This window comes from Lepidochelys kempii, chromosome 3 (genome assembly GCF_965140265.1).
Source record: "Lepidochelys kempii isolate rLepKem1 chromosome 3, rLepKem1.hap2, whole genome shotgun sequence".
Lineage (NCBI taxonomy): Eukaryota > Metazoa > Chordata > Testudines > Cheloniidae > Lepidochelys > Lepidochelys kempii.
The window spans coordinates 134,811,655-134,825,290 of record NC_133258.1 but is presented as its reverse complement, the minus strand read 5'-3'; the positions used below and the strand labels follow the sequence as shown (position 1 = coordinate 134,825,290).

Genomic DNA, 13,636 nt, shown 5'->3' with positions numbered 1-13,636 from the left:
AAAAAGAGATGTTATTGGTCGGGTGAGTTATGGCACAATGTGGCTGGGATGGGAGTGTGGGGGGGGGTACTTTGAGTTGCTGCGGTCGGGGATGGGGTTAGCAGGGGAAAAACTCAGGCTGATGGATTTGATTTAATTTATTTAATTTACTGGTACGAAAGAGACTTACTGATGGGGTCGGGATGCAGTGAGGGGTGGGGGAGCCCTTCCCCTCTAATTGTGATTGGCTGGTTTTCTCTGAGCTGCCTTGTTCATTGGTTGGCTCCTCAGCCCCGCAGGAGCCCCCCTCTCCCCTCCCCACCCCAGCCCTGGCTGGGTTTAAATCTTTGGGGGCTTCAGAGTTCCGCCGCCCGCGCTGGAGCTGCTGCCGCGCGCTGTGCAGGGAGGCGCCGGGCGAGGAGAGCATGTTCCCCGGGCGGAGCTGGGGATGGGCGCTGCTGTGGGCGCTGCTGGGGCTGGCCGTGCCCGGGGGCTGCCGGCCCCGCGGGGGGCTGCTCTTCCCCTTCGGCGCGGAGCGGGGTGACGCGGAGCTGGAGCCCGGGGACGACGTGAGCTCCCCGGCCCTGGAGCTCCGCACCCCGCTGCGCTTCTACGGCTCCAGAGTCCGCTCCCTCTACGTGAGTGCGGGGCTGGCGGGCGGGGGCTGCCGCGAGTCACCGGGCTGGGGCGCGGCAGATAACTAACCGGGTTGCTGCCGGGCCGCTCGGGTTCAGCGCGTAGAAGATCCCCCCGTTTCCCTCCTCTCCAGCCGAGCGCTGCTGCGCCCCGGGATAAGGCGCTGTACAATGGGCGACGTGGGGAGGTCTCCGAGCTGGAAGACTTTGGCTAACCACAGACCCAATGAAAAGCAGATGCCCCCCCCCCCCACGCCCGCCTTTCTCGGCTGGGTAGCTCCCTCCCTGAAAGTGCTCGTTGCCTGGATTTCCGGGGGGTTTGTTCCACTACAGGGCGTAGGCTGAACGCAAAACTTACCAATGCAGATCGGAACTCTCCGAGCCAGATCCTCAGCAGGTGTAAATTCAGTTACTTCGGTGGAACTGGGCTGCTGTACATCAGAGAGGATCTAGCCTAGTGATTTTCAACTTTCTTTTTTCATTTGTGGGCCCCTGAAAAATTCAAATGGAGGTGCAGACCCCTTTGGAAATCTTAGTCTGCTGACACAGACTCCGGGCACAGGTTGAAATCTAGCCCACTGTCTCCCCTAGGGTTGGACTTTTGAGTTAATTTGTTCCCTTAGGCAAGAACAGACTATCTTCTCCCCAGGAGTAGTGGTTTGAAAAGGGAGACAAGGTTGATGTTTTTGTTGCACTGGATTCTAAGATGACTATCAATTTTTCTTCACATACCAGGGGATTTTAAAAATATAGCCCCAAATAAGTGACCAGTGTGAATTCCTTGGTGGATTGCCTTGTATGGCTGGCTGTCTTGCTAGTGAAAGGAAAGAGTTGATGCTTTATATGGCGATTGTTGCTGGTGTGTTGCTTAAGTTGCATTAGCACCTTGACTCAAAACTATATCACTTGGCTGAAGATTGGCATACATTTATTATATGTTTGTCATAAAATCTTAATTTACAGGGTCATAAGGCTTTATTTTGTATCAGGTTTCTGATCAACCCACTGCTAAATACAGTAGCTCTGTCTGTATTACCAAGTCTGTATTGGGAGGCCATGGATATGCGGTCTGCAGGGGGAAAAGGCACATAACAGCTTAGCCAGAGTGTGTACAGATTTTGAAATACTAGCTGTTCTCCTGGAGCTAAGAAATATCACTTTCATACTGTATGTGTTGTGTGAGCTGCAAAATTAGAGCAAAAAATATCTAACCAAAAACTGACAAATTCAAGACTGATATATCTGTGCTTAAATTGTGTTCTGACCCCCTCCACTTCACCCCTTATCCCTTGGGAACTCTCAGCATGATGTTAACTGCTAAGAGAACTGCTAGGGTGGTGGGGTACGTGCATGCATACTATCTAGAATATCTTAATATCTATGTATGACTTGAATCACACTATCTAGAATATCTTAATATCTATGTATGACTTGAATCACGTGCTAATTCAGACAGCTATTAACACAAGACAGTGAAAGTGGGATGTATCAGTATTTTTGTTGAAAATGAACTATATAGGTATTAAAAGTGCTGGAAAAAGTGATGTATAGCCGTAGAAACTAGAACCTGAGCTGGAATTTCAGGTGGGCATAAATATCTAATTCTGAGTTCCTTTAAAGGGAGAGGAGAACTCACACACTTTTTATTTTAAAAAAAAAAAGAAAAGGAGTACTTGTGGCACCTTAGAGACTTTTCCCCTGCATGCCTGCTGGTAATAGCTCACCTTTCCTGATCACTCTCCTTACAGTGTGTATGGTAACACCCATTGTTTCATGTTCTCTGTGTATATAAATCTCCCCACTGTATTTTCCACTGAATGCATCTGATGCTGTAGTTCAAGAAAGCTTATGCTCAAATAAATTTGTTAGTCTCTAAGGTGCCACAAGTACTCCTTTTCCATTTAAGAGCTAGTAAGTTTCAAATAATCTGAAACATTCAATTATGCATTTTTATCAGTAACTTCAAGACTTGCACAGGCCTTTTGTAAATGAAATTTTTATAGTGTATGATATTTCAGCACAGCGTTTGTTTGTTTTATCTCCTTTTAATAATGACCAGGCAAGTGTCCACACTGATTCTCTTAAATTTTATCACCTGCTTTATTTTTATAGTTTTATATGTGGTATTCTTTCCATGGCTGCAGACTCTGCAGATAAGTGGTATTTGAATGGCTTTTTTCCTTTCTCTGTGGCAGGACCAAGGGGATAGCTTGTTAATAATAATATTTATTTGTATTATTGTAGTGCCTAAGTGCCCTATTATGCAGCAGGACCCTGTTGTGCTAGGCAAACACAAAACAAAAAGGCAGTCCTTTCTCCAAAGAGCTTGCAATCTAGGTCTAAGACAAAAGACAGCTGATGGGTACAGACAGATAGGGCAGTACAAGAAAACAACGAGACAATATTGGTTACCATATTAGACAGTGGTGCAGTAATGGTGCTTGAAGGTTTTCTTAAGTGAATTCTAATCTGTACCTTCAGTTGTTGTTTGCTGTTTGTATTCTGGTAGCATCCACAGTGTTCTCGTAACTTTCTGCCCATAGGAACATTATAAGTCAGTGTTTTCCAGGAAGAACCTATGGTCAGAGGTACTTGTTCAGTGTAAAGTGTGAGGCCACTAAGTGGAGTGGGGGTTATTTGGACTGCAGCATCACCAATATACTGATGACAATCAGTCCTGTGCTCCTTTGCATGAGATCTGTGGGGTGCAATCTTTCAGTTTTTTTCTATGTTGAACTTGCTGTGACTATTTCACACTTTTATTGGCATGCCGAGTGAAGACTGATACTGATATCCATGTGTTAATATGGCAGCAGAACCTGGCCTAGACCATTGCTTAATGATTGTCTTTTTTCCTGAGATCTTATCAGAGATCTGATGCATTTTAAAAGTCGACCAGACATACTACACTGCCTTTAACACATGTTAACCTGGTTCAGTTAAAGCTGAACCTTCTAAAATCACACTTTGTGTGCTGTATAGGCATGCTTAGTAACTTAACGTTCCAGTGAACTTGAATATCTTTTCAGGTGCACACTGAATGAGGCAGACCCTCACAAGAGCCATTATACATTGAATTAGTTTAATTATCTGGCATTTTGTCCATCGTACCAGCCAGAATGATTATTTGGAATAAAAAAAAAATATTCTGGAATAGAGTCCCCACTTGAAGGAATTTTACCAAAAGTGTTTTATACTTTTTCTATTAAATTACATATACAATATTACTCTTGAGAAACAGAATTTACAAAAAGTACTGCTAGTTGATAAATATATTAACTGATAATATACTAATTTATAGAATCCCCAAAATAATTTTTTTAATACTTTAAAAATTCTTGGGTCAGTTTAGGTTGTTGTGATGAAATGTGCATTTCTTTATACTTGATAAGAAACGCTTTCCACATTATTCTTAACTTTTGGGTGCTTTATTTTTGCAATCTTAATGTTTATTAATGTAGGTTTCATTAAATGTAATTCTGTATATATATTCTAACAGTTGAGATAAAAAGAGGTGCTTGAACTAATAGTCCATAGGCATTTCAGTGAAGGACCTTCTAATCTAGAACTAAATCTTAGCTCCACCCCTTTTTGCTCTGACCATCAGTTTGACAGGACACAGTGTAACAGTTATGTATTTGTATAGTGGATATCACCTGAGGAATGATTTAGAGAGGTCTGAGGTTATTTCCTTTTGGAAAGGAGTCTTTTAACTAAACTTGATTTAATTTGTTTTATTACATTTGTAAACTTGTTTAATTTATACTTTTAAATTTTGGCCTTGTTCATGTTAGAAAGTTTTGTTGCTTTAACTGTACCAGCACTCAGTTATGCAAACAAACAACCTTATTTGTCAAAAGCTAATTTTTACCCAGAAAGTGTCATGTCCCCACAATGTCTGGTAATTACACTCCAAAAAACAAACAAACTTGTACCATGTACTTGTTTGAAAATTTGATTTTACAAAAGTATTCAGTGTCATTTTTCTACCCCGCTCACTGCTGCTCTATTTGACTAATTGAGATAGAGCTGTATATAGTGTGTCTGGTATGTTTTACTACAAACCATAAATGTAACTTGACAATGTGTAATCCAGCAGTTTAAAATGCTAAAAAAAATCTGCCACCACTTCCTGTCATTTTAAATAGAGTAATACCCTAAAAGGCCAAAAAAAACCCAACCCAAAACCTGTACAGCTGTTACTGTCTTTAGACAACACAAAACTTCAGCTTTTTTGTCTTTTTTTAAAAATAAAAATATTTCTTTATTAAACTGTAATATATATATCTCAATTTTTGGGCTTTCACTTAGTTGTATCAACATTAATAAAAATGTGTATTTATATGAGTTTAAAGGGACATGGTAAAGTTAAATAATACTTTAAAAAAACAAATTTCCTTATGTATGTTAATAAAATGCATTAATTCTTAAATTTTGAAATTTAAAAAACAACTTTTCACTACTTATGATGAGTGCTTATTCTGTGCACTTGACTCACTTTATACCAGGAATCCAGACTGCTTGGTTTCTAATATTTGTTTTTCAGTGTTTCAATAGTCTGGTTCTTTTGCAGTAGAACAATAGTACAATGCTATGAAGTGAGCTGTAGCTCACAAAAGCTTATGCTCAAATAAATTGGTTAGTCTGTAAGGTGCCACTAGTACTCCTTTTCTTAGTACAAAGCTTGGTTGCATATAATGCAGGGTAATGTTTAAATCTGAACAGAACATCTCCTTTGAAAAACAAAACATGAAGATATGCAATTGTTTTTTGAGAAACCAACAAAATTACTTGACAGCAACCCACTCTGGGGAGCTATTGCCACAGAACGTCTCTTCCTCTTCTGCCACTAAGAGCTGTGGGAAGGCAGAGGGGGTCGCGGGGCATCCTGGGTCCTGTCTCAATGCTCCATGATGCATTGCTTCACATCCCAGCAATCCCTGTGCTTCCGTCCACATTTGGCGCCATCTTTCAACCGTTTGTGTACTGTGGGCCCTGCCTCTTTGGGCTGCAGGAATGGATCCTGCACTGTTGACCAATATGCTGCTCGCTCTCACTAAAACGTCACGAGTGGCAGTGGAGTTATTCCTTAAACTACAAAAGCAAGAGGCATGCAACATTGATCTTGCCATGCGTAGTAGCTACGACACAAGATTGCTTGTGGCATTCACGGACGTGCTGACCACAGTGAAACGCCGCTTTTGGGCTCGGGAAACAAGCACTGAGTGGTGGGATCACATTGTCATGCACGTCTGGGATGACGAGCAGTGGCTGCAGAAGTTTTGGATGAGGAAAGCCACGTTCATGGGCCTGTGTGATGAGCTCACCCCAGCCCTGCGGCGCAAGGGCATGAAAATGAGAGCTGCCCTGTTGCTGGAGAAGCGCGTGGCAATTGCACCGTGGAAGCTGGCTACTCCAGACTGCTACCGATGGATTGCTAACCAGTTCCGAGTGGGAAAGTCAACCACTGGACTCATGTTGATGGAAGTGTGCAGGGCCATTAATCGCATCCTGCTCCGAAAGACTGTGACTCTGGGCAATGTGCGTGCCATTGTGGATGGCTTTGCACAAATGGGCTTCCCTACTGCGGAGGGGCGATAAATGGTACACATATTCCAATTCTGGCACCAGACAGCGATAGATGGCACCAAGTACATTAATCGCAAGGGGTATTTCTGAATGGTTCGCCAGGTGCTTGTGGATCACCATGGGCATTTCACGGACATTAATGCAGGCTGGTCCGGAAAGGTACATGATGCACATATCTTTTGGAACACTGGCCTGTGCAGGAAGCTGCAAGCAGGGACTTTCTTCCTGGACTAGAAGATGACCGTAAGGGAAGTTGAAATGCCCATTGTGATCCTGGGAGACCCCGCCTACCCCTTAATGCCCTGGCTTATGAAGCCATACACGGAGCAACTTGACAGCAGCAAGGAGCAGTTCAACAATAGGCTGAGCAAGTGCAGAATGATTGTTGAGTGTGCTTTTGGCCATTTAAAGGCCTGCTAGCACAGCCTCTATGGGAAGCTGGACCCGGCCGATAACAATATTCCAATGCTTATAGCCTATGCTCCATAGTATTTGTGAAGGGAAGGGTGAAAGCTTCACTTAGGCCTGGACCGCTGAGGCTCAGCGCCTGGAGGCTGAGTTTGAACAGCCAGAGACCAGGGATATTAGAGGGGTGCAGCGTGGGGCCATAAGGATCAGGGATGCCTTGAAGCAGCAATTTGAAGCTGAAAGCCACTAATATTTGTTGCTATGCTCGGGAGTGCTTGTAATGCTAGGAGGTGATTGGTGCAGATGATGCAATATGAAGGCTTAACATAATTGTCTATTGCTTTGCAGGACTCTGTTTGCTTTCAATTAATAGAATAAAAATTGCTTTCAAACCAACACAATTCTTTTATTGAAAAACAACTGGAGGAGAGAGGCAAACAACAACAACAAAAACATTGGTGAGGGGGATGGGAGAAGGGAACATCCCAGGACGAGGTGACGTCCCGGGACGGCTAAAGATTTATGTATGTCCAGGGATCATATCCAGCCTTCTCCTTTGGAGTACAATGCAGTGGGTACTGTACTTCAGCAGGGCCAAACTGCAGAGGGATGGGTGTTGAGTGTAGTGGGTAGTGGGAGTCCACAGTGCTAGACTGTGAGGGGGAGGAGTGGAATGCTGTGGGTATAGACTGGAGGCAGGAGGTTGATAAGAGTGTGTTGGCAGCGTCTGGGGAGAGCATGAGAAAGAGTTTTGCGACAGTGGCTGCAGGGACGGCAGGCACAGAACTGCTCGGTATGTTAGTATTGAGTGTCTAGTATCTGCTAGGTTTCAGAGTAACAGCCATGTTAGTCTGTATCCGCAAAAAGAAAAGGAGGACTTGTGGCACCTTAGAGACTAACCAGTTTATTTGAGCATAAGCTTTCGTGAGCTACAGCTCACTTTTCGGATGCATACTGTGGAAAATACAGATGTTTGTTTTTATGCACACAAATCATGAAAAAATGGGTGTTTATCACTACAAAAGGTTTTCTCTGCCTCCACCTCACTCTCCTGCTGGTAATAGCTTATGTAAAGTGATCACTCTCCTTATGATAATCAAGGTGGGCCATTTCCAGCACAAATCCACGTTTTCTCCCCCCCACACGCACCCCCCCAAACAAACCCACTCTCCTGTTGGTAATAGCTTATGTAAAGTGATCACTCTCCTTACAATGTGTATGATAATCAAGGTGGGCCATTTCCAGCACAAATCCAGGTTTTCTCCTCCCCCCCCCCCACACAAACCCACTCTCCTGTTGGTAATAGCTTATCTATTACCAACAGGAGAATGGGTTTGTGGGGGTGGGCGGGGAAGAAAACCCGCATTTGTGCTGGAAATGGCCCACCTTGATTATCATACACATTGTAAGGAGAGTGATCACTTTACATAAGCTATTACCAGCAGGAGAGTGGGGTGGGGGGAGAGAAAACTTTTTGTAGTGATAAACACCCATTTTTTCATGATTTGTGTGTATAAAAACAAACGTCTTCTGTATTTTCCACAGTATGCATCCGATGAAGTGAGCTGTAGCTCACGAAAGCTTATGCTCAAATAAATTGGTTAGTCTCTAAGATGCCACAAGTACTCCTGGAGTGTGTCTGCTTGGCGCGCCATAACATTTAAGAACCTCTCCATGGCTTCATTGTGGCACGCCGCATTCTCCTTTCAGTTCCTCTTCTCGCTGTCCCGCCACTCCTTCAATTCCTGCTTCTCAGCCGTGGAATACATCGTAACATTATGCAGAAAGTCCTCCCTAGTTCTTCTTGGCCACTTTCTAATTCTGCACAGCCATTCAGCCGCCGATAACAAAGAGGGAAGCTGGGCTCCCAAGGTCATCTCTGTGAAGTTTAAATGCAACATTTTACAGAAACAGTATTGTTTGCAACACACAGAACACTGATTCAGTGACTTAAAACACAGTCAGTACTCACACACCTGTCACTAACTGGCTGGCCCCAGGCAAGCACACATTAGCCATAAAATGGTGAGTAGCTGCAGGGGCAGAGTAAATCACTCTTCGTGGACCCTGCTGTACACTGGGCATGTGGCTCTTGGGGAAAGCCAGCATTATACGGGGGGCCCTGATAATCATTCCTGTCCCCACACTTTCCACAGGATGTGATCATTATGGAAGATATCTCGCTGCTGAGGGTGAGCAGGGAATCAAGGGAGGGTCTTCTCCAAGACTGTGGCTTCTGCCCTGGCCCCTATGCAGCTCGCCTGTGTGCAGCAATGGTGTGTGGTGTCTTCCCCACCCCACCCCACCCAGTGACGACACAGTGGTGCAGGAAAGTTACCGTTAATGGGGCAAGAAACAAAGCTGCTCTGCCAAAGAACCTGTGACAGCAGATTGCCCAGTATCTCCATGAGAGTTTCCTGGAGATCTCTGAGGCAGATTTCCACGAAGTGAGGGAGTCAATCAGCAGCCTGTTCCACTGCTCAGACTAGGCATGCGGTGGGAGACAAGCCTGCTTTCTGCAACCCTCCTGCCCCCAACACCTCGCTTCAGTGATTCCCAAAATCAAATCCACTTACCAGGGGCCTCCTCTCCTGTTTGCGCTTCGCCAACATCCACCTGCTGTGACTGGCTAGCCTTTTCTGGGGTAGAAAAGAGTTCCTGGCTACATGCATGTCTGACCTCTGAGTCATTCTCTGCCTCTGGGTCCCCCTCCCACTCCTCCTCCAGGATTTCTTCCTCTTGGCTCGATCCACTCTTGACTGACACATGAGCCACCAAAATAGCCACAGTGGTCTTCGCAGTGGAGTTGGGATTGCTGCCGAGTATTGTGTCCAGCTCTTTGTAGAACTAGCAGCTCGTGGGCGTTGCACCAGAGCGGCGGTTTGCCTCTCACGCCTTGTGGTAGGAATTCCACAGCTCCTTCACTTTGACCCTGCACTGCAGTGTGTCCCGATCATGATCCCTTTCTGTCATGCATCATGAAATCTGTCCATAGGTGGTATATCCGTACTGCTGGAGCACAGCTGGGACTGGACAGCCTCCTCTCCCCAAATTCCGATGCGGTCCAGCAGCTTGGCATTGCTCCAGGCGGGGGATCGCCTGGTGCGTGGAGCAGGCATGGCTGCCTGGAAAGATGCTCTGAGACCATTGCTCGCATCACCGAGCAAACAGGAAGGGGACTTTCAAAATTCCCAAGGAATTTACAGGGTGGGGATGATGGTTGGTCACCTAAGGGCAGGGCAGTAGAGTTCAAACCGATGACCAGATAGGCGATAACAGGCATTGTGGGACACCTCCCGGAGCCCAGTCGCAGCGCTGTAATCGACCACAGTGTCTACACGGGCATCACGGTGCTGTAGCCCCAGTATAGAAAGGTGTTGGGTGGGTTTTTTACAGCACTGCAGCTGTGCGGTTTCTGCGCACTGAGTGGCTTGGCACTGTGTAAACCTTGGGAGTTACAGCGCAGAAAGCTGCTTTACTGTGCAGAAACTTGCCAGTGTAGACAGGACCTACAGTTACAGCAATCTTGAATGTAAGGAAGGAACGTGAGGAATGGCTTGATTATGCCATTTGCACAAAGCCCTAAGCAGGGAAGTTGGGAGGAAGATCTATTGGCTGATCTGTTGGGGAAAGTTGCACAACATCTCTGCTCCTGCTGTGGGGGGCACATGATGATGCTGTTGATCCCTCACTTTCATCAGCCCCAAGCTCTCCTACAAGTGTATAATGTCATCCATACCATTGCTCCTGGGTCTTACAGTGTAGAAGTAGTGTGGTCCAGATTCTAAGATGGTGTCAATCTGAATAGCTCCATTGACATTAATGGAACTACACTAGTTTGCATTAGGTGAGAATCTGGCTCACTGGTTAGCCAACAAAGTAATTGTCCTAAGTATTTATTTATCCATTTTAAAATTCTAAGTTTGAGTATTTACTTCATTACTTTCATCCAGGGCTGGCCTTATGGGTGGGTGAGATGGGTGACTGCCTAGGGCACCATGGTCAGGGGGTACTGTGGTCAAGAGGCAAGGAGTGGGGTGGGCCTGGAGTGCAAGGCCACAGAAGGGAGCTTGGGGCAATGGGAGTGGGGAAGGCATCAGGCACCTGGGGAGGAAGTGGGGGCCAGCGGTGATGGCGGAACTAATGGGAAAGCAGCAGGAGTCTGGGAGGATGAGTAGGAGGTGGGGAGAGGCAGTGGGTGACGGGGCACCAAAATACAGGCTTGCCCAAGGTGCCATTTTCCCTAAAGCCAGCCCTGCTTCCGTATCTAGCAGCACTCTTATGTAAACATTTTTAATAGCATAATGGCTAGTATCTAGTCATCTAAGAGAATCCATACAAAAGACTGCTTGCACTGGGTTTTGATCTATAAAGATTGAGAGTTTTGGAGTTTGTGAGATGTGCTTATTTTGTATTGATTTGCCATAAGCAGAGGTGAATGTGGTAACCTGTGAAGTACAGCTGTTTGAAATCTCATCCTTCAGAGAGAAGAAAGTTCAGTTCTTAATGTACCTTGTTGCTGAAACATGAGAAGCTAAAACCCCAAGATTCCTCCAAATAGATATAAAAAGTTGTTTTTGGGATTGTCCTACAGGTTGTTAAACTTGACTTATCTCATAAATACAAGCTTCAGCTTCACTGATATTAGGTATTTGAGAATCGGAAATGTTTCAGTGGGTTTGAAAATACTACAAAAGTGTGTAGACTTATGAAATAGCCATGTGAACAATACTTACTGCCCTGTCTAAATGATTTTACCCTTTCTATTAGGTGGCCACTAATGGGATCATTGCAGTGAATGAACCATCAAAAGAAGAAGAATACCTTGGTCAGTTTCCACTCAGTTTTGGAGCTATTGCTCCATTTTTGGCTGATCTGGACACTACAGATGGACGTGGGAAGGTGTTTTATAGAGAAGATTCATCCCCTGATGTCTTACAGCTTGCTGCAGACTATATCCAACGAGGTTTCCCTGAGGCCACTTTTGATCCAAGCAGTGTTGTCATTGTTACCTGGACGTTTGTGGCTCCTTACCATGTACGTGGAGAAGACCCCACTCTGGAAGGCAAGGTGAATATTAGACAGAGCTCTAAGATAGACCAAGTGCAACAGAAGTGTACCTCCATGGTCCATTGTTTTAAGTGTCAATTGTAATATTTCATACTTCAAAAACAAAATTATTTCAGTTTAAATACCTTACCACTTCGCTTTCTGTGCTTATCACAGCATTCACGAGAAGGAATTTTTTGGGAGGAGTTTCTCAGACGTATTTAAAAGATGTAAGCAGTTTGGCTTGTAGCATGTGGGTGGAGATGAGGACAAAGCTCACGTTTTAACCTTTTTATTCAACTTTAAACTATCCTTGGGCTGTTATGTTAACTTTTATGACACCCAAAAATATGCCAGATACTTGGAATAATCAGGGAACTTAGAGGTACTAAAACCTGGAACTTTGGGGCTAAATTAACAAAGAAACTTAATGTGGTGCCATTCAACATCATTAGGTCTAACTTTCAGGTGCCTAGAAAATCACTGGGATTCACAAAGGCTGGATTTAGGCACCTAAGCTCCCTACACAATGAATGGAAGAGATGGGCATCTCAGAATAGGATTCACAAAAGCCAGCACACTAGGTGATGCCCTCACCAAAGATGGAAGATGCTAAGCCAAGGCGGGTGTGTGAAGCATTTCCCCCCCGTCTCATAGATAGGCGCCTAAGTCTGGGCCACCGGGAAGTGCCTCCTACAACGTGGGATTCTCAGCTGCAAATGCTCTCTTGGTGTGAGGTGCCTACGTTGTTTTAGTAAGAAGCTATCAGGGAGGGAGGAGGCGCAGCAGCACCCTCATAATGTTTAGTCCAGTGGTTAGGATACTCACCTTGGATGTGGAAAACCCCCAATTCAAGTCCCTCCTCTCCCTGATGGTGAGAGGAGATTTGAATTGGGCTCTGGTGCCTCTCTGGTGAGCACCGTAACCACTGGGCTATGGGATATTCTGACAGGGGTCTCTCTGTCTCTCCTGTTGAAGCTGTTGCACTGATTGGGCCAGAGAGAGCAGGTAAGTATGAGACTGACTCTGTAGCCTGATGTTTAGTGCACTCACCTGAAAGGTGGAAGACCCAGGATTGAGTCCCCCTACTTTTTAAAATTTATTTATCCACTTTTCAACAGGGGAGACTGAGAGAACTCCACACTAGAATATACCATGCCCCAGTGGCTAGTTTTTACTCCTGAGAGGTGGCAGAACCCACTTCAAATCTTTCCTGTGCCTCAGTTGGAGGGTGGTACTTAACTTGGGGGTCTCCCACATCCCAGGTGAGTATCCTAACCACTGTGCGAAAGGTTATGAGGAAGGTTGTTCTTCCCTGCTCGCTCCTTTGTGTAAACTTTTCTGTCTTTGTGTAAACTTCTCTGTAGGGCCTGATCTGGTAGCTGATCTCTGAACATGCTTTCCAGACCAGGCCCTGCAGGCGAGTTAGGCAGAAGACTGTCTGTCTGTCTTTCCCTGGTTCGTGCATTGCTCCGGGGCTTAGGTGTCTGGATGCCTGGTGTGGGGCTGCAGTGCGTGTGCTCAGGCAAAAACAGATACCTTGTGAACTTTTACTGCAGTTGAGGCATTGAGCGAGTTTTGGTGCCTACAGGTTTCGGAGGCAGCTGATCAGAGGCTTTGTGAATCCCAGTGGGGCCTGATTCTGGGATTTAGGTGTCTAAAGTGGCAGTTAGGCACTTAAGTCCTCTTGTGAATCTAGCCCTTGATTTCTTTATGGATTGATCACATCTCATTCACCACAAACTCACATATCTGAAATAAGGCCTTCCATAGTAGTCTCTTTAAGATAAATGTATGATGATCCACATATGCTTAGGACTTAATCTCACAGTTTATTTGAGAGCTACAATCCCTCCTCCCCACCCCATCTTCTAAATCTTTTAGGTCCCATTCTGCAAAGATGTGAGCACGTGCTTCATTTTATGTACTGAGATTAGCTCCACTGTCAATGGGACTACTCACAGTGTGTAAAACTA

The 13,636-nt window shown here is 45.2% G+C and overlaps 1 protein-coding gene across 1 annotated transcript in view; it reads left to right on the top strand.

Moving 5' to 3' along the window:
* Nucleotides 1-342: 342 nt before the first annotated feature.
* Nucleotides 343-13,636, top strand: part of NID1 (nidogen 1) — an 88,019-nt gene continuing 74,725 nt past the window's right edge. Inside the window, exons 1-2 of the mRNA XM_073338168.1 lie at nt 343-617; nt 11,382-11,681. Of these exons, the coding sequence (XP_073194269.1) occupies nt 405-617; nt 11,382-11,681 (513 nt within the window). The 5' untranslated portion in view covers nt 343-404. The remainder of the gene's footprint in view (nt 618-11,381; nt 11,682-13,636) is intronic.